Source organism: Miniopterus schreibersii, assembly GCF_964146895.1.
Source record: "Miniopterus schreibersii genome assembly, chromosome: 13".
Classification (NCBI taxonomy): domain Eukaryota; kingdom Metazoa; phylum Chordata; class Mammalia; order Chiroptera; family Miniopteridae; genus Miniopterus; species Miniopterus schreibersii.
The window spans coordinates 33,949,888-33,970,300 of record NC_138113.1 but is presented as its reverse complement, the minus strand read 5'-3'; the positions used below and the strand labels follow the sequence as shown (position 1 = coordinate 33,970,300).

General features: G+C 32.8%; 1 protein-coding gene across 8 annotated transcripts in view; it reads right to left on the bottom strand.

Annotated features, from left to right (window-relative positions):
- The window catches only part of EHBP1 (EH domain binding protein 1), a 279,331-nt gene that overhangs the window by 162,600 nt on the left and 96,318 nt on the right, over positions 1 to 20,413 (bottom strand). For 4 of the 8 annotated variants that reach the window (XM_081157052.1, XM_081157055.1, XM_081157051.1 and 1 more), the window contains exons 6-10: positions 18,506 to 18,687; positions 15,760 to 15,899; positions 5,993 to 6,097; positions 5,000 to 5,122; positions 764 to 1,004 (exon numbers count right to left, since the gene is read on the bottom strand). In XM_081157052.1, the coding sequence (XP_081013178.1) occupies positions 764 to 1,004; positions 5,000 to 5,122; positions 5,993 to 6,097; positions 15,760 to 15,899; positions 18,506 to 18,687 (791 nt within the window). The remainder of the gene's footprint in view (positions 1 to 763; positions 1,005 to 4,999; positions 5,123 to 5,992; positions 6,098 to 15,759; positions 15,900 to 18,505; positions 18,688 to 20,413) is intronic. The other 4 variants (XM_081157057.1, XM_081157053.1, XM_081157056.1 and 1 more) reach the window with 1 other exon arrangement.

The following is a 20,413-nucleotide window of genomic DNA, read 5'->3' as shown; positions in this document are numbered from 1 at the left end:
ACTAATATATATGCCATTTCTTGTGGTCTTCATTCCTTTGTATAGATCCAAATCTCCAAGTAGTGTCATTTTCCTCCTGCCTGAAGAGCTTCTTTTTAACTGGCCACAAGGAGAACTTTTGCTTGTTGATTTTTAACACACTCAGGGCCACAGTCTGTAGTCACACAGGTTACACTGTATAACAACTTCAGAACATAATGTGAATACACAGTTTTCCTATCCCCACCCTGGATTTGAATAAAATGGCAGCTCTAATCACACTGACTATTTATCTTGAGCTTGTGGTCAGTAAAACACTCATTTGGGAAGGATAATAACACAAAGGACAATTCCTAATTTATAAATGTTATGATGTCACTGTTTGGCATTTGAACAAGTCCTCTCATCAAATCAATATCATAAATGTATTTGGTTCCCACAACAGACCCATAACATAATTGAAGCGTAATGTATAATCAATTAAAAATACCCAAGTGCCATTTATAACAGAGGTCCTATGGGAAGACACTACAGAAATTCTAACCAGAGATTCCAGGAACACGCTCCCTCATTTGTTAGTTTAGAGTATATAAGCACGTGGAGGAGGGTGGGATGTTAAAAGTCAAGATTATAAAAATTCAGGTGGGGATGAGACAGATACTAACTTGTAAACTGTTAATATTGCAACAGACCTCATTCTACCCATATAAAGGTATATTACAGAGGGTACCTGTAGTTAATATAAAGGCTGACCTATGATGATAGCAAAATGAAATGTACTTACTCATCCAACTCTTCTTCTTCAGTTTTAGAACTATCAGCATAGAGGTACTTGCTCATGTCCACAGGTCTTATATTTTTTCTTTTTGTAGACTGGGCAGGAGAATCCTTTAAAGTTACAAAGGTTTCTGGTTCATCGAATGGATTTAAATACTGTGGAGTCTGCACCTCTTGGAAGGGACTATAGCTGTTATTATAAAAAGATTCTTCTGGTTTTTTAGGAGATACTGTTTCAGTAGTTGGTTCTATAAAACAATAGCAACAGACGAATTAAATTCAATTAATTTTATGTGACATTTTCTTATATTTTTAGTGTTTTCAAAAATACTCAATATTGAATTAATAAACTCTATAGAGCTGAAAGAGTCAAAGCACTAGTATGTTTTAGAGGGGCTAAATTCAGAAGATGTGATATCTAAAATCTTTGTCTACTTTTCCAGGAATGGTACTCCCCAAAATGGCATCTTTGGAATGCCTCTGGAGTCTCTAATAATATTAGCATTACAGTATGACAATTTTGGAAATTTTAACCTTCTTAGAAATACAATATTCTATTATTGCCTATTTTATTTCAACATACTAGCTTGCCATCTCAAGCTGATACATAATAAATTTTTGCTTTTAAAAGAACATAAAATGGATTAAATTTTGAAATGATCTTTGGTAAGTTACACAAGCAAAAACCACTTAGGGATCTGAAAATTCATTCTGGACTGTATCAAAAATACAGCCATATACCACTGAATTTGTTTTTGCAAAGTCTTCAAAGAGCAGGTTTTTATATGCTACAAGAACTTAAATCTTTAAGCATTTAAAGAGATGTGTGATTTTTTTCAATATAACATGGATCTAATCAATAATACTCTAATAATGCAAAGAAGAAACATAAGAATTTTCAGGTTGAAAACACTATATTAAAATCATACCAATAAGCTGATGGACATGTTATACCAAATTCTTCTAAATTTTTCTATTTTTGAATTTGAAAACAAAGGTACTCTCTTAAAAGTAAAACTCTGGTTCCCAGCACAAAAAGCACTACAATGGTATCATGTCCTCCAACTTGTGAAGTACTTAGTACCAGCCTTTTCTTCTTCTTTTATGTTTATTGATATTTTAAAACAAAACTAGAATTTCTAATAAAACTGTCCAAAATTTGATCATAGATTTTGCTGATAAAAATAACTATTTTCCCCAACTGAAAAAAAGTTTCAGAGAGCCAATAATCATAGTACATTTTAAAAGTAATTTTAATTATGCCACGCAAGTCTGAAAAAATATTCTAGGAGGAGGCAGAAAACTGGTTATTGAAATTCTCAAGAAAAACAATTGTTTTATAAGCAACATTTCACATAATTTAATCTGATTATTAGAAAAATCTCATGATTAATATATATTTATGACTTTTACATTTTAAAGTGAAGCTACTTTGACCTATACTTTAGATATTAGCTCAGAAAAGTTACTTTGTCTTTTTATTGAAAAAAATAAAACATAAAAACCCAGAATTAAAATTCCATATACCATAGAGAATCAATTATAAAGTGTTAAAAAGAATTCATAAAATCATAATAAATCAATACTAAAATGAATTTAAATATAGTCTATGCTAGAGAAGAGACTCAGTAACTATGTATCTTTTATACCACCAGGATAATATTTAAATTTAACACCACTAGAATCTTTATAATAATGCAAATGAAACATTTTCTTTTCTCAGTAGAGGAAGAAAGACTGCAAAGTTTCTGTCTACTCAATTTTTTTTATTAACAAATAGCAGGTCTCAAATGCTTAAGAAACTAACAAAACTGGTCAATGAAAATAAAATTTTAATTTTCACTCGCAGGAGGAGGATTGTAAAAGTTGACCCAAGCAAATTCATCAGTTACAAAACCAAAAGAAAGTATTCAAGCTATAGAGCAAGACTTGAAAATGGCAACAAAGAGGGTTTAAGGTAAGATTATTTCATAGAAAAGATAAAAAATACACTTAGTAAGTTTCTAAAAGGGTCACTGAAGCAAAGAATATCATGAATATAAGAGAACTGAAGCTGTAAAAGCAAATAATAATAATAATAAACCATCTTAACAACTGTAACACATTTTTACCTTCCCCAAATATTTTTGTTATTGGAAGATACAAGTTTTTAGTCAATAAAATTAATTACAGAAAAATAAGTATTCTTCTAATAGAAAATACTTATTCGAAAGAGTTTAAGATATGCATATAGGGTGTCCCAAAAAATGTATACACACACTTTGAATAATTATAAAGGCAGTGTTTATTAAAATATATTTCATTTTCAAAATTGAGCTATCAGCTGTTACAGTATGTATTCATTTTTTGGGGACACTCTGTATTTAAAGAGAATACTTGTCACATTTTTTCTTAGCTCTATAGGCCTGAGTAAAGATTCTGAGTCAGGCTGGCTAACTTCTCCTATATAGAGATGCAACAGTACCTGGCATCTGCTACTCCTTTCTATTCCTCAGAAAACAGACCCACATATATTTAGAAAAATTACTTATTTTATTTTGAAATGGAATGCTCAAATACTTATGTCTCAAAGTATCTTGGTAATATTTTTAAAGCTCAATATACTGAGATGTATGTAATACACAATCAAGGAGAAGCTGTATGGTCAAAAGAAGACACCTGATTAGGAATCTTAGCTCCAACTCCATCTCCATTTACCTAAAGTTCTTGTTCAAATCATGTAATTCCTCTGGGCCTCAGCTCCCTAATCTATGAAAATAGGCAGCTGAACTAGACTACTTCCAAGATTTATTGTAACTGTTGAGATTTAAAATATGTTCTTAAGATAACTGGCTCACAAATAAAATAAAATCATTAATTTAAACTTACTAATTTAGAATCTGATAAGAAAGTAAAGGAAGAGAAAGAAGTGGATTATGAATTAATATTGCTCTAAGAGAGTAAATCTTCAAGTTAAAACCTCATTTTCATATATGCTTATAAATTCTCTGGTTAATCTCTTCCCTCCCTTATTCCTGCCTTCCCTCTGAGATCTGTGGGTCTGTTTCATGCTTCCATGTCTGTGGCCCTATCTTGTTCGTCAATCTATTCTGTTCCTTAGATTCCACATACAAGTGAGATCATGTGGTACTTGTCTTTCTCTGACACAGACAGTGGACAGGTGGGGGTTTGGGGTGGAGTGGGAGATGGGTGGAGGGGGCTAAGTGGGGGGGAAAGGGGAACATCTGTTATACTCTCAACAATAAAAATATATAAACTTGCAATTTCACAGTGAAAAAAAACACATCATTTTCACCATGACAGGTGGCAGCAAAATTCTTTAAAGCTCAGGAAGATTTCTTAAGAGCAATCTAAAAGATGTAAAACAGTGATTAATCATTCTTACATTTACTTTGAGCAAACAGAGTTTAATTAAACAGAAGTCTCACTTCTTCAACAGCTCTTATCTAGGCTTTAAGAGATCAAAACTACTTGATAAGAAAAATGACCCAGGGCAAAAAAATACCTGGGTTTATTATTTCCAATTATGTTGTATGTATGACAATAGTGGTTCTCAATCTTCTTTCTGCTCCATTATTCACATGCACAACTTACTCTCACCAATGACTGTAATTCTGAGCCAGAGACACGGAGTGGGAGGTAGAGAGACTTATCAAACTCTCTGAGGGTGAGGGTTAAGGAGTTGCCTAGAGGGAGAACTCCTCATCACATCAATATCACTATGTGCCACAACCTGACCTTACTGGTAGGCCAAACTAATAAGACTTTACTGTATGCCAGCTAGGTAAAATGCTTGTTCATGTTCCAGAATTTTAAAAATCAGCACAAAGTAAGAAAAATAGGCAATAGCTACTATTTTCTACTCCTGTTTTCTAAGGAATTTATCTTTTATGGGAATTCTTGAGTATTTGCTTTAGGAAACCTTATAATTTATCCAATAAGAGATAGAACAATGTTATCTCTAACAATGGAGCTTTACTATTTGATCAAACTAACAGAATTTAAAAATAAGTCCCAAGTAAATGTTTATGTAAGACTTTCTTTTTTCTTTAAAAATTCAATTGAAGCTACCCAGAATTGCTGATCAACTACAAGTAGTACTTAACACAATATTATCATCATCAGAGACAAAAATTACTTTATGAGTCTTTTAAAAAAAATCTCTTCCTGCCCTTACAGTTCAAGAGAATCTGACAATATAAAGACTTTAAAAGAACAGAAAAAAAAACCCCAAACTTCCTACCTTCTGAATCAGGATCTCCAAATGGATTTAATTCTGCTACATCAGGATCACCAAATGGATTTAAATTCACAGTGGCCAAGTCCTTTTCCGCTTCATCCAAAAAGTTAAGTTTGTTGATAAGCTCTGAAAATAAACATATGGTTACAGTAAAGCATAATTTCGATCATTCATGAAATTTTCAAATTATAAAAATTCACACTAGCCCGGCCAGGTGTGGCTCAGCAGTTGAGCATCAACCTAGGATCCAGGAGATCGCGGTTCGATTCCCGGTCAGGGCACATCCCCGGGTTGTCGGCTCGATCCCCAGTCGGGGGCGTGCAGGAGACAGCCGATTGGTGACGACTCTCTCATCACTGACGTTTCTATCTCTCTCTCTCCCTCTTCCTTCCTCTCTCTAAAATCAATAAAAATATAATAAAAAAAATTCACACTAATAATACCTGCAAATAATAAGATATAGCATTTTACCAGTGGCAGAATGCCATTCAAGTATTTTGTAGCATACCAACATTTTCATATGAAAACAAACATATACATATTAATTTGAAAATTTTATTAGATAATGAACTAGAGAAACTTTCATCTGAATTTAATTTTATCTAATGAAAAAGTACTGACAGATTTTTCAGAAAAACATCCTTCACGCCTAAATATAAATAATTCAAATGGGTTTAATTTAAGAAAATATTTAAAAATACAATATAGTTACTATACACTAACTGAAGAAATACTGCCAAGTTACATGACCAATTATTATCTCATAAGATGTTTTAAAATCAATGCCTAGTAAGAATCCTGATATAAGGCCTTGCTAAAGATGGTAAATTCTCTTAGGTTGCTGCCTGTTGGTGTACTACAAATTAACAAAGAAAACATCCAAGGAAAAGCACAAAGACAAAATTGACAGCTAAGTACAGACAGAAGTCAAGAGGTAGCAGGTCACAGTAAATACAGGCAATCAGAAGCAGAAAGAAAGGAAGAAAGCTCTTAGACCTTCAGAGGAACTGGCTGATTTAGCTGAAGGCATATTTGCTTGCTTTATGCAGTCATCTTGATCTTCATCTAAGCTGCTCAGAGCATTCAATTGGTTTACAATTTCTGTAAACAGAAGCCAGTCAAGACAAACGTAAGGTAAGGTCATTTAATTAAAGAGCCAAAGAAGCATGCTGTTACTCAAAAAGACAAAGAGAGGGGATGTTTTAGTTAATCAAGAGAATACACTCAGAGAATGCTATTTTGATAAACTATAACAGATGTATTTAACTTAAAGTTATGTTGTACCATTTAAGATAGAAAACATTTTATTGTTAAAACTTATATTAGTAATATAACAACTATGTTAATAAACACAAAACAAAGATAACAACCCAAGAGGTTGACACTGGCTTTCGGCAACCACATTTTGAATTTGTAAAATAGTCCTTTAAATGCGTATCTTAAAAACAGAATAAAAAAAATTCTCTGATAACGCAGAAAGCATGTACAATTTGTTTATAATAGTCTAAATTTAAACTAAAGGTTTTAAGATTACATCTGCATGAATCATGAACATAATAAGCACTTATTCATGTTCTAGATCTTTTAAATCAGTACAAAATAAGAAAAACAGGCAATACTACTATTTTCTACTCTGTTTTCTAAGGAATTTGTCTTTTAAGGGAACTCTTAAGCATCTGCTTTAGGAAACCTTATAATTTATCCATTAAGAGACAGATCAAAAAAGACAGGTATAGATAGAAAATTCTTAAATAAGAATTCATTTTGTATGTGAATAGAATTTTTACATGAGTTATATATATTTTAGACAACTCTCAATATATGAAATTATGATTTACTGAGTGACAATTAGCTTGGAAACAATAATAAGAGCCTAGTAGAGTATTCTAGTTAATTCTTGCTGTTTCCAAAGTTAAAACCTGGGAATAACAGGTAATTAGGACAAACCAAACAGGTCCAGATCATTCAATGGGAAAGAAGGAAAACAATTAGTGATAGATAACAGTTGTATATTCAGCATTAAAAATGTTATTGCCCAGGTGGCGTAGCTCAACAGTTGACCACTGACCTATGATCCAGGACATAGCAGTTTAATTCCCAGTCAGGGCACATGCCCGGGTTGCAGGCTCAATCCCCAGTTGGGGAGTGCAGGAGGCAGCCGATCAATGACTCTCTCATCATTGATGTTTCTTTCTCTCTCCCTCCCTTTTCCCTTTCTCTCTCTGCAATCAATAAAGATATATTAAAAAAAAGACCTCAGCATTTATTTAGCCAGGAGGGCCTTCCTAATCTTAGAAAGCCCCTTGGATCCAAAAGGAAACCATTAAAAAAAAAAATCCATTTAAAAAACAAATTACACCTTGTTGATAAGCTAAATCAACTTTGTCAACTTTGTAGTAGTCTATTTTTAAAATACATAAACAAACAAAAATGTTGTTCTTTAACACTGTAAATCTAACTACCCATTATAAATTTACTTTGAACCAAATCACAGAATATACAGTGTAATAAGGTTGCCGTTTGTTTGTTGTTCAACAAATATTTATTCACCACACTGTGTCAAGTACTATGTTTGATACACAGGATGAAAAAAAGCAGACATGGTATTGTCCTCATGGAATTGTCCTTCTATAAAGACCGAAATTAATATTGAAACAGATAAGAAATGACTACTAGAATATTAGATGGTCAGAAATATGTGTTATTTTTTAGATCTTTGAGCTAAATATGTATGAAAAGTTGATAAAGTTATTCATTTCCCTGGTTGGAATGAGAAAATACATTTTGCATGAATAAAATTGCTTGAGATAGCCAAAGTAAACCACAGAAAATAAGAAGCAAACACAATACCAACTAAACTCTTCATCTGAATTTGAATAAGAGCCGAATAGTCAGCCTCTACAAAGTGTCTTCTTCCATTTTATTCTGCCAATAGTTTTAAACCCACTCTGACTCTAACCTGGTCAATTCCTCAGTAGATAGAATTCATAAGTTAGATCCTCTACTTCATTGTAACTTTGTAATTTTAAGGAAAATATAATGGAGTGGAAGATCAGTGTTAAGTGACTACCAATGCATAACTGATTTTTTTGTTCATTATTAGTTGTGTATTTTTTAAAATTTGCAAATGACTTGTTTTTAACATTGAAAATATGAAAAAGTATTCATAATAACAGCTAATATTTATTGAGGAGTGGAAGGACATTACATATGTTATCAGAATTAATTCTCATAAATATCCTGAGGTATTATTTTAATATCCATATTTTATCATGTATGTTAGTATCATTTGCACTATATTCCTAGATGTGCAAGTACTTAGTTAAAACATTTTAAAATACTAAAAAATTTGCAGTTTTCTTTACACATTTTAATTATTTTATATTCTTAGATGTAATCTCAATGAAAGTAGAAATTAATCATGTATTTAAACATATAATGAGCACTGTAGAGAATACTGAAGAAACATTAGACTCGGTCCTTACATTGAAATAATTAACACTGTTTCAAAGAGTGTTAGGTACAACGTGTGCATTTATGTAAATACTATCAAGATGACTCTATTACATAACTAAATTATTTACATTATAATTTTTCTGAATGTTTAGAGTATTTCCTCCCTGTCATCATGCTTTTGGTAATATCTAAAAACAATGATGGTCATTTCCTCACTAACTAACCCAAAGCAATTTTTTCTTTCCATTCACTCCACTGATAAGTTTTCCTTCCTATCCTAGTTTTCCCTATTCATAGCTTAAATCCTTACTTAAATCCTAGAACTCTGCTTCTAGAACTTTCATATTAACAGGGAAAAGGTAATTTTAATGATCTGTATCAATGTTCCCTTTATTTGGTATTCAAATAAATGTTAATCCAAATCATAAAAAGAAGCAAACTCCAAAGAAATGCCATTTATCTATCTAATAAACATTTATTAAGTACCTATTATATGCCTGTAATGGTACCTGTGCTCATGGCTGTATATGTTTAAGGGACATATAGACTAGTAAAGCAATATGATAAATTACATGTTATGATTGAGACATGCTTCACAGGCTATCATAGGCTATGTGAAACTAGACAAGAGGCTTTGAGCTCAGGAAGTCCTCCTGAACTTACTCAAATTTGAGCTAAAATGAGGCAAATAAGACATTATTATTAAAATAAAAGAGAATATGGAGGGTGCTGCAAGTGAGAACATGACATATTTGAGGAACTGCAAGTTGTTTTGGGCTTAAGATGCCAGGGATGGGAAATGGAATAAAATGAGGCTGACGGATGTTCTAACTTAACAAAAGTTCTTGTGACCAAAACAAAGAATGTGAACTTTACTCTGACAGCAGTGGGAATCCATTGAAAGATCAAATGTATATTTTAGAAACATCATTCCAGGAGCAACTTGATGGCAGCATTGAAAAACACAGCATAGGAAGGAAAAATAAGTAGTTCAACATCACCACTCCATGAGGAGAGGCACACAATTAATACTGCTAATTAGAGAATTAAGAAAGATTTGATGGTTAGTTTGATGCAGGGTATGGGGAAATGAATCAAGGATAAGTGCCAGATTTTTTTGTCTTGGGTGACTATGTAGATGGTAGTTCTAGCATGGGAATGGGGGCTATTCGGTTTGGGCATACCAACCCTGTGAAACTTCTCATGGAAATAATTCAAATGGCAGTTGCACATGTGGGTGTAATTTTGTTATGTATTTCTCCTTTTAAGAAACTATGTGTGTGTTTTTCTTAGAAATTTCCTACAGTGTTTTTTACATTCATAATCCAGGGGAAAAGTTTAAAAAAAAATTAAAAGATTTACAACAAAAATTTATTCCCAGTTTTTTTAATTTTTATTTTTAAGTGGGAAGCTTTCCCAGTAATATACTACCCTGAACAAAAAAAATTCCCTGGACCAATATATTTATATAATACTTTATTACTTTTATTCAAGCTCTGTTTTGCCAAAAATGTACATGTCTGGAAAAGGCTAATAATGCTATGTTATATCACAAACAAATTTCTACCCTTGTGCTTTTCAAATTGAGGAATAAGCTCATGGTGAGCACATTTAGTCAATGTAACAGTGTGTCAATCTGAACTTGCTTCAGTTTTGGTGAGAATAAGAAAGAAAACTAAATTAGGGGCAGGCAACTGAAGCAAAGGGTCAAGTAATTTGAGACTCTTCTTTCCTGTTAGGAATGAAAAAGAAGATAGAAACTGACCACCAGAGATCATTACACTGAATTAAAAAAAGGAGGATGGAGGTGGTGGCATAAAGAATGGGTAGCTTTTTCCTTTTAGGAAAGTCTGTAGTTGAATTAAAAGAAAAAAAATAAATTGCCTGAAACTGTAAGATACCTGCAAATCTTGCAGGATTATCACTCTTCTCGCCTAAGTATAACAACATTCAGTACAGGTATATCTCATTTTAAGATAATAACCCTTCAACTTCCTGGCAGAAATCAAGATCCAAAAGCTATTACCTTTCTCGCAGGCTTGAGCCCATAAACGATTTTTTAAAAATGTGTTTTTACTGATTTTAGAGAGAGAAGGGAGGGAGAAACATTGATTGGTTGCCTCCCATATGCACCCTGACTGGGGAATGAACCCGCAACCTGGGTATGTGCTGTGGCTGGGAATCGAACTGGCGACCTTCGGAAGATAATTAAAGACTACCTTAATAAATGGAGAGAGATTCTTTGTTCATATTTAGGTCTGTAATCTACCTTGAATTAATGTTTGTGTATGCTGAGAAGTAGGAACTGAGGCTCATTTTTTTCATCAGGACATCTGGATGTTTCAGCATCACTTGTTGAAAAGACTTTCTTTTCTTCACTGAATTATACTAATCTTTCATTGAAAATTAATTGACCAAATAAGTTTGGGTTTTTCGGGACTCTCTGTTTTGTTCCCTTAATCTAACTGTCATATGCCAACACCACACTATCTTGATTATTACAGCTTTAAGTAAATCTTGAGGTAAGGTAGTGTTAGAATAACAATTCCGTACTTTTTCAAGATTGTTTTGATTATTCAGGTCCTTTGCATTTCCAAATATATTTTAGATCAGCTTTTCAATTTCTACTTTTTTAAAAAAGCCTGGTAGGATTATGAATGATACTGAGTTGAATTATTGATTGACATGGATAGAAGTGACATCTTAACAACAGTGAGTTTTCTAATATATGAAAAAAGGATCCCTCTCCATTTATTAAGGTCTTCTTTAATTATCTTCAGTAATGTATTATATTTTCAGTGTAAAAGTTTTTTCACATCTTTTGTTAAATTTATTTCTAAGGCTATGTTATGTTTAGCCTCTATTATAAATGAAATTGTTTTATTAATTTCATTTTCCAAATGTTAGTTGTTCATATATAAAAATACAGATTTTCCTACATTGATCTTGTATCCTGTGCCCTGCTAGGATCTCCAGAATAATGTTGAATATAAGTGGTGAGAGCAAATATACTTGCCTTGTCCTCAATCTTAGGAGGAAAGTGTTCAGAGTTTCACCATTAAGTATGATGTTTCTGTAGCTTTCCATAGATGCTTTTATCAAAATGAAGAAATTCTCTTATAATAAAACTTTGCTGAAAAACTTAGTATTGAATTTTGTCAAATGTTCCTTTGAGATAATTACATGGTTTTAGTCCTTTATTCTGTTAATATAGTTAAACCAACCTTGCATTCCTAGGATAAATCCTCAGAAAATGCATATTGGTACTTAAAATATTATTTGTCTCAGGGCTCCTACCCTAAGTAAATATTGGAGAGCTTCTAACTTCTTCAGATCTCTCAATTCCATTCTGGCTCTGTGAGATGGGCTCTCAGTATCTGCAGAATTCTCTGTGTCTTGAAGGGAATGCTCGAGAAAGTTCAGTTGTCATTAGTACAAACAAAGCAGCATTAGAGTTTAAGAGTGAAATAGAAAGGATAAATTTGTAAACTGTATCTCCTACCACTGCTACTATTCTCTGAGTTGACATACATTTGAGTTCTGTATACCAAGAGGAGCTACTCTTGTCTTCAGTCTCTCATTCTAGGGGCTCAAACTCTTTTAAAAAGGAGGTAGGTGTGGTGCTTTATAAACCTTTTAGCTCAAAAAATCAGAAATGACCCCATCTCTGTTACCACCCTACTTCCCAACCTTAACACCTAACAGGTGAAGTATTCCAGGAATTCTCATCCTTTACACAGAATAGGTTTCCTTTTTTTTTTTTTTTTAAATCATAGCGTCCACAGAAATCCTATGATTTTGTTTATGATTCTCCTAGGTACTGGAGGGTAGATGCCCAGGAAAAAACTAGAAGCAAATTAATGGATGTATTCTCTAACCAGAGTCCCAAGTTTATTCTAAGCAGCTTCAAATTAAAGGAGGTAGACCTACTTATGCCCACTCACAGCCTTAGAATTAGGACATTTAATCTCAGAGGGCTGAGTTATACCATAATCAACTCTAGCTCCTCAAATATGAACTGTTATCTCCTCTACTGCCACCTGTACTGTAAGATTATGTTCCTTGAAGTTAGCCAATATATCACTCTCTCTTCTTCCTCCAAAATTCTGCAGGAAAAAGATTAACAAACATTGGGCACATTACTTATGGTAAAAATGAATCCTGATTTATAAATTGCATCAGGATGGGAAGACTGGACTATATACATGATAGAAGCCACAGTATGACCTTCTCTGACTGTAGAGACTCCTGTAACCGGGCATGTTCCTTACAGGGACCTGGGAAATTATGCTTATCAAACTGCTACAAAAGATATCAGCTCTTGTGCAACATGTAGATTCTAAGGTAATCCCTGCTGTTAACTATGTGGATCTTGTCCCCTTGTATTCAAGTTGTCATTTGAGTATAGAGGTCAAAGAACAGCACCTGGGCTACTGTGAGAACTCTAGTAAAAGATGAATGCTCTGCTGGCATGCTGTTTCCTGTCTAATATCCTTCTAAGTGAATCTAATGCTAAGTTTGGCCTACTTAGGCTGTATAGTTAAGCCTAAGAAGAATATTTGGTGATCTTTGCAACAACTATAAGGATACCAGGGGCCTTTCAGGTATCTCATAATATATGGTTTCCCCAATAATGTTTTGCTATAAACTGCTTCAGTTAAACCTGATTTTCTGAGCTGTGTTCAATAGAACTTTAACATTTATACAGGAGTCTTCCTCTTTCTCTCCCTGTTGTTGTGTGTTTAGATATTCAACATGCATAACAAAGATGGCTGTATTACCAAATTTGGGTTCAAGCACTGTGAGGCTGCCATATAGATGGAGGTACAGATTATTTTGAAACCATGTATTTCTAATACTGGCTACAGTACTAGAAATTTTCATATTATTATAAAAGTAACCTTTTCATTAAAGGCTTTGCTTCTTTAACACCAAAATCTATCACTCTCACTACATTTCAGTGATTTTTTCCAACTCAGTTCAAAATTCCCCTGCCCATTCACTGGTGCTGCACTTCTGTAGAATGCATCTATACATGTAGCATCAATAAAAGATTCCTGCCTCAGAGCCAGTCCCAAAATGTTTCCAGTTAGCAGTAAATTCTGTCACAAACAGACAAGGGTAGAGACTTTTTATTAGTCCAAGCACAGATACCATGAATTTACTTTTACCATCTAGAAAAGACTGTAATTTCAGAAGATATGTTAATTACTATTGCCTTACAGCAATATTCCATAAGAAATCACTGACTACATGAATAGCCTCTAGATGTCAATCTAAGATATACACAAAATAATTGTAATAATCTGTTCCTTTAAGAAGTCTGCAACTTAGTTGGGTATTAAAATACCCATATAATTTTATTAATATAACATAATTGTATTTTCTTTATTTATATTATAATATAAAGATACAATATAGGCAGAATCTAAAATAATGGTTCCTTTCTTTAAAAAAACTGTGGCACAGTGGTTGAGCGCCAACCCGTGAACCAGGATATCATGGTTCAATTCCTGGTCAGGGCACATGCCTGGGTTGTAGGCTTGACCCCCAATAGGGGGCATGCAGGAGGTAGCTGATAGATGATTCTCTCTTATCAATTGGTATTTCTATCTCTCCCCCTCCCTCTCTCTGAAATCAATAAAAACATATTAAAATTAAAAGAACTGTGTCAACAACTTGAAAGCTGAAAGGATGAGTGAATTTAAGCTGTGCCGAAGTTATCACCACTTTAGTTGATAAATAAAAATATCCACATACTTTATTTGTACCATATTTATAAAACATTCATTTTGCTTACTCTTCAGCTATTATTTTAACATTACTGCTGTTAAATTTTAATTTATTTTTTATTATCTTAAAACTACTTTTCCTCAAACATTTTTATAGTAGTAGTACTGGTGCTTAAAAAATTCCTGAAAGTTAATAACTTTGAAATGGAGTTTACATGTGCTAAAAAAATGCAACTAAGGAAGCCAAACAACTGCCATAACATGCTGTACTATTTAAGTGACTGTACTCTGCAAATATAATAGAAAATGTTGAGAGGGGGAAAATGCAACATCAAAGCAAAAATATGTTATAATAATTGTGGATTTATTGACTTAGAATGCATCTACGGTTCCCACCAACCTTTGCTCCTTCAACATACATATTTTACATTCATTACTTTTGGAAAATAAGTCTTGAATTATTTAAGGTTTGAATTATGTGCCACCCTCAGATCCCATTCCTTCCATAAAATGGGACACTACCCTGTATAAAGCAGTACATGATTAAAGGTCAAAATGAATGCAATAAGGTAATAAGCCAGAATGGTCAATATGGGCTACAATAAGAGAGGGAAGCCCCAATTTACTCATTTATGGCCTTTCAGTTAACATATATTAAATTCTCAATATGTTCTAGAGAATGTGCTAGAAGCTGGAGATGAAAAAATGATTAGAACACACTATTTCATAATATAGGGGAAAGAAATATATAAATAGTAGTAGCATTCTAAAGAAATTTTAGATTATCACAAGTTACATTAAACCAATTTCTTCAATTAGGATTGGAGAATTCTAGGCTTTCTAAAAGAAAGTTAATCCTTTGGCAGAAATTTTAGAAAATAAGGTATATGTGTACGTTTAATAACATAGTTGCTATGATATGAATGTTTGTGTCCCCCCAAAATTCATATGTTGAAATCCTAATTCCCAATGTGATAGTATTAAGAGATGGAGCCTTTGGGAGGTGATTAGGTCGGGTGGAGCCCTCATGAATGAATTAATGCCCTTATAGAAAAGGCCCAAAAGAACAACCCTGCCCCATTCTACCATAGGAGGAATACAATAAGGAGTCTATGACCCAGAAGAGGGGCCTCACATGATCATGCCAACACCCTGATCTCAGACTTCCAAGCCTCCAGAGCTGTGGGAAATAAATTTTTGCTGTTTATAAGCTATCCAGTCTATTGTATTTTGTTACAACAGACCAAATGAACTAAGACAAAAATAATAACAGATTTCAGCAGTTTAACATCCAGTCCAAGTTTAGCTGAGAAAGCATAAAACTTTTCTGGAACTACTAATTATAGTATAAGGCAGCCTAAATATGTTCACACTTATTTTGTCAACATACAAATGAATCCTCTATTACCAGCAGCACGCAAAGTTTTGAGAGAGCTAAATGGGATACTACATTACAAAAGCTTAAGAAAAAAAAAATACCTTCTTAGTGAAATTGTTTTTACCTGGGAAATAAAAATGAGTTTTAAACTTTACCAAAAAAAGATAAACTTACAGCTTAATGCTCATAAAACCAACCTGTAATTTTTGCTGCCTTTTCCTCTTGGTTCACTCTGTTCTCATCATCTTCCTCATTATCTTCTTCAAAGTCATCTAAATTCCCAATGTCCGCCTGCTTCATACTCATCAAACTAGCCAAACTTTGCATGTCTTCGTCTCTACATCAATGATTTATAATATAATACACAGTTCATTAAATGACATTGCTTGAAAAAGAATTGTTTAAGAAAATATTAATATAATCCTTATCTGTACATTAAGCTTTTTTAAACAATTGTGCAATACTATTGAAAACCCTAAATAAATACTCATTTTTAAAATTTTAAACAGCATGTTTAATTAGTAAAACACAAACAGGATTAAAGACTAACTGGATAGGAGTTTAATTCTGTGCTGCAGACATATATAGAAGACTAAAATTTTCTTTATGGGATTAAAGTATGGTTTCTTAATCATGAAGTCTGTAAACAAAAACTTGTTTCACAAAACAGTGAGATAGTTGGCAAATCTGATGAGATATAGATTTTAAAATACTTAAATTTTCATAAGGAATTAAAATAGAAATTCTTAATTTGAAATCCATGAACCTTTCTGGTTTTGTGAATTGGAGAAAAAGTAGTAGTAAGGCTCTATAAATTATATTTAAATCTTATTTAAAGGTGCATTTTTCTTTCTCAAAGGGGGTATAACTCCCCAAAAGTTAAAGAACTAATGTAATATAAAAAGCATCTTAAAACAAAGTCTAGCCTTTTTAAGAATTACAAGATGGAAAATGACCTCGGTTGATTATAAGTTAAATATCATATAGCTGATAAAATGCAAAAATGGTTTTACACTGAAGTATTTAAAATATAAATTTATAAAGTTTACATTAGAATATGAATAGAAATTAAAAAGAAAAAAGTTACATTAAATACTCTAAACATCAAATAATTTGTTTTCTTGATCTATCATTTTCACCTTAAATTTCAAACAAACCACAATGAATGAAACATATGTCTAACATGTCATATACAAACTAAATTTCAATCAGGTATACTTCCTCAAAACTCAGAAAGCGAAATTAAAACAGTTTCTCATGTCAGCATGATAGAATAAAAAAGCAAAACAAAAAATAGTTTCTTTTGTAAATATTTACTTTTCTAAATATAATATGACTTTGCAGACTAAACTGGTTTTTGAAATTTTTTGCATTGTATCTCATATAAGCTTAGAATTAAAATCATTTCCCCCTTTTAAAATAAGTTAGTAACATAAAGTCTGCATGAACATAAAAAGCTGTGTTACACTATATAAATGCCTTACAAGTTGTTCACCTATCAATGGGGGATAATGTCAAGATATAACATTATTCTTAAAATGCTAACCTGCTTAATTTTACCTCTTTAATTTCCTCATATTTCAACCCTGAACATTTTTCTTTGGGAAAGGTAAGGAGGCAAGAAATGAGGAGATGGAGAGGGAATTTAGGGTGTTTGAGAAAATTCTTCACGCAGACTGCGATACTTGGTTTGACTGAATTTCCTCTCACCCATATTCCTGAGAATGGTACTGACTCACTCACTGCTTCTGCCCAGTGGAAAGGAGTCCACCTTCAAAAGATCTTCTCTAATTTTGTTTTCTCTCTTCCTCCTCTGTTTCCTTACCTTTCATTTTGGCTTGGACTTCAGGGTAGGTCTTTATTTTTAATTTCTCATTATTTAAGTCTACAATTTAAGGTCCTGAGATGAAAGACAAATTGTTTCCATTCTGCACTGTCTCTCTACCACACTCAATTAGAAGCAATCTTTCCAGAGAAGAGGCTTACTGTTATCTACCAAGTCATTTGAAGCCCTGTAGATGAGTGCAAAACATCTCATTCTGACGCACAGTATTCAGTTTAATCAGTCAAGTAGACATGGCCAATTATAGTAACCACATTTCACTAAGTCAAATAGGTTCAGAAGTGTGATTCAGATTGAACTGTTTATAGCTGCCTTCTTCCCTTCACCTTTTAAGCCTAGGAATAGAATTTACATTTCTTCTTTCCCTGAATCTTCCATTCCAAACAGGTACTAACCGTTTCACTATACCCAAAATATGCATTTACCTATGACTTGACTATATGCAAAACCAGAGTGAAGGCTACTTTTTTTTTTAACCTGTTCTAGGTATGTTCGCCTCATTTTATCCAGTTATGCTGTTAAGTCTTTTAGGGGACTAGAACTGGGTATAGAAATTATCTTTGTGCAATGCCTATTCAGTGCTTTAGAAGTGATTTTTGAAAAGAACAGTGATTATAACAGTTTGGCTAACTGTACCTTGCCATACAATTTTTAGAAGGCTGAGCCAAAGAACATGAATTGGCAAAAGTTCCTTTAATTCTTTCATCACTCTCATCCTAAACTTTTCATTTTGGGTTTCTCTCACATCTCAGCTGAATCAAACAGCTCCACAAACTGAACTGCCTGTATTTCAGAGTACAACCACTTATACTGAAGACACTAAAATATAAAACAAACATGTATAATATCCTATAATATATATACAATTTAAAATTTGAAACTTGCTGTAATCACTATTATATTATTGTTCATTCACTAGAGTCAAAAGAGGCTATAAATAATAAGTTCATTTAATTCAGCCTCTGAAACAAAGAATGGCAAGAATGACTGGTATGTGGTAGGATGTTCTCAACTGTTGCCAATCTACTGAGTCAAAAGCTATTTACCAACAGTGTTTCAAAACATACTCTGAAGCAACTTTTTTGACAAAAGAAACTTACGTGGCTTTTCCTTCCCGGAGGAAAATGCAAGATAATGAAAACTGGAGAGTGGCAGATACAACTTTTTTAGACAATGGCTTGAATTTTAACTTGACATCAGTTTGAGTTGGCATAGGGCTTGCATACTGTTTCATGTTGATGCTACTAGTAGCAAGAGCTTTCCTTCGACCAGAAGGGGATTCCTGGAAGATAAAAAAATAATTATGTAACTTGGAGTTATTTACTTTATAGTCAAAGATTTTAAAATACGATTTTAATATGATTAAATAACAACTGAGACTTTCTTCTCCAATGAATTCCTATAACACAATCATGAAATAAAATTGTGCTGAGGTTATATCAGAACTTTTATATATTTAAGGAAGATATAAAACTGGAGAGAGCTGGCCCAGGCAGAAATAGGGGTAGACTTGAACAACTCTCAATAACTCAGGAAAGGAAAAGCAAGGAATAACTAGGACGGAAAGTCTCCAGGGCTCCTGTAAAAGTTCAGGGTTAGGTATCAAAGTTCTCAATAATTGTTTTCCTTCCTTTGATTATATTTAATGTAACCTGTTTACATTATAATATAAATGTAATGACATTAGGTAACCTTTTTGAATGCCTACTATTTTTTATAAAACACTCAGCCTTGGTAGCATTCTACCTCATTCTGCCTACAAATACTGAATTCTATCTATCCCATACTTTGAGCCTTATTTCTTCCTGGGGCCTTTTCTAATCACTCCAGTCTATAGTTCTCTTTTCTAAGATCACATATATCAGGAAGAAACGGCTGGTTTCTCTGATCCTACACCAGTGGCAGACACTTGTAAGCAACCTCAAAAGATTTCAAAATTCTTCTCCAAACAGCTATTGTCAATTCATCAGAAATAGAACATAAAATGAGACCTATTTGCTATCAAAGGTATTTAAGATTCCATTAATAAACTATCTTGTTTCAAAATTATCCTTTACAGAATAACAGCTGAGGAGAACAATGATACAGGACAACAAAATAATGACTGGGCATTAAGTATGAAGACAAGATGTCAATTCTGGAGAAATGTTATAATAAATAAGACATAATAAGCCCTAATTATGTGTTCTAGTGGCAAGGGAAATTTTTATTTTTTAAGTTAAATTTATTAGGGCAGCATTGGTTAAAAGATCGATCACACGGTAAATTTTAGAAGGGCAATTTGTAAGTAATGCAAATCAGAGGTCATATACCATCATTAATGTAAACCAGAAGTCATAAATGAGCATTCCTTAGAGTTTATTGATCTGAGAGTTCAGACCTAAAATAAGGCCTAATTTCCAAACTCTGAGTAATTTAGTAAACTTGAGCCTTAATAATCTTCCCTATAAAATAAGGAGACTAAACAACTCCATTCAAGCTCTACATTGGTTTTCTATAAAATTACTCAATTTTCCAACCAAGGCAGGAAAAACTACTATTAACATTTGAATTATTTAATAAATATTTATTTGCCCTATGATTTATAAACTTGTCTAAAATTAGGATATACTAATTTAATCAAAACACTGAAACAGCCTTTTTTTAAAAAATTGACATTTCTGCCAACAGAATGAGTAAAAATGTAATATAGCATCCCTAAAGAATACCTTGTTTCAAAATGTGCTCTTATCTGTCAGATTACGCACAGCAATATTATACAGAACTATTAGTGCATGTAGATACCTTATGAATGAATTTCAAAAACGCATCAAGCACTTGAGAAGGATTTAAGCTCTCTCAGAAGAAATACTTAAGAATATGCAAATACCCTCAACTGAATCAAGTTGAACAGATGTGACTATTCCAAATAATACAAGTGTTCTTTCCCTGGTCGTTACTTGTCAATCAAAGAATAAGATTAAGGTCCAAGGTTCTGACAATGTGCAAAATGAAAAAGTACAATCAGG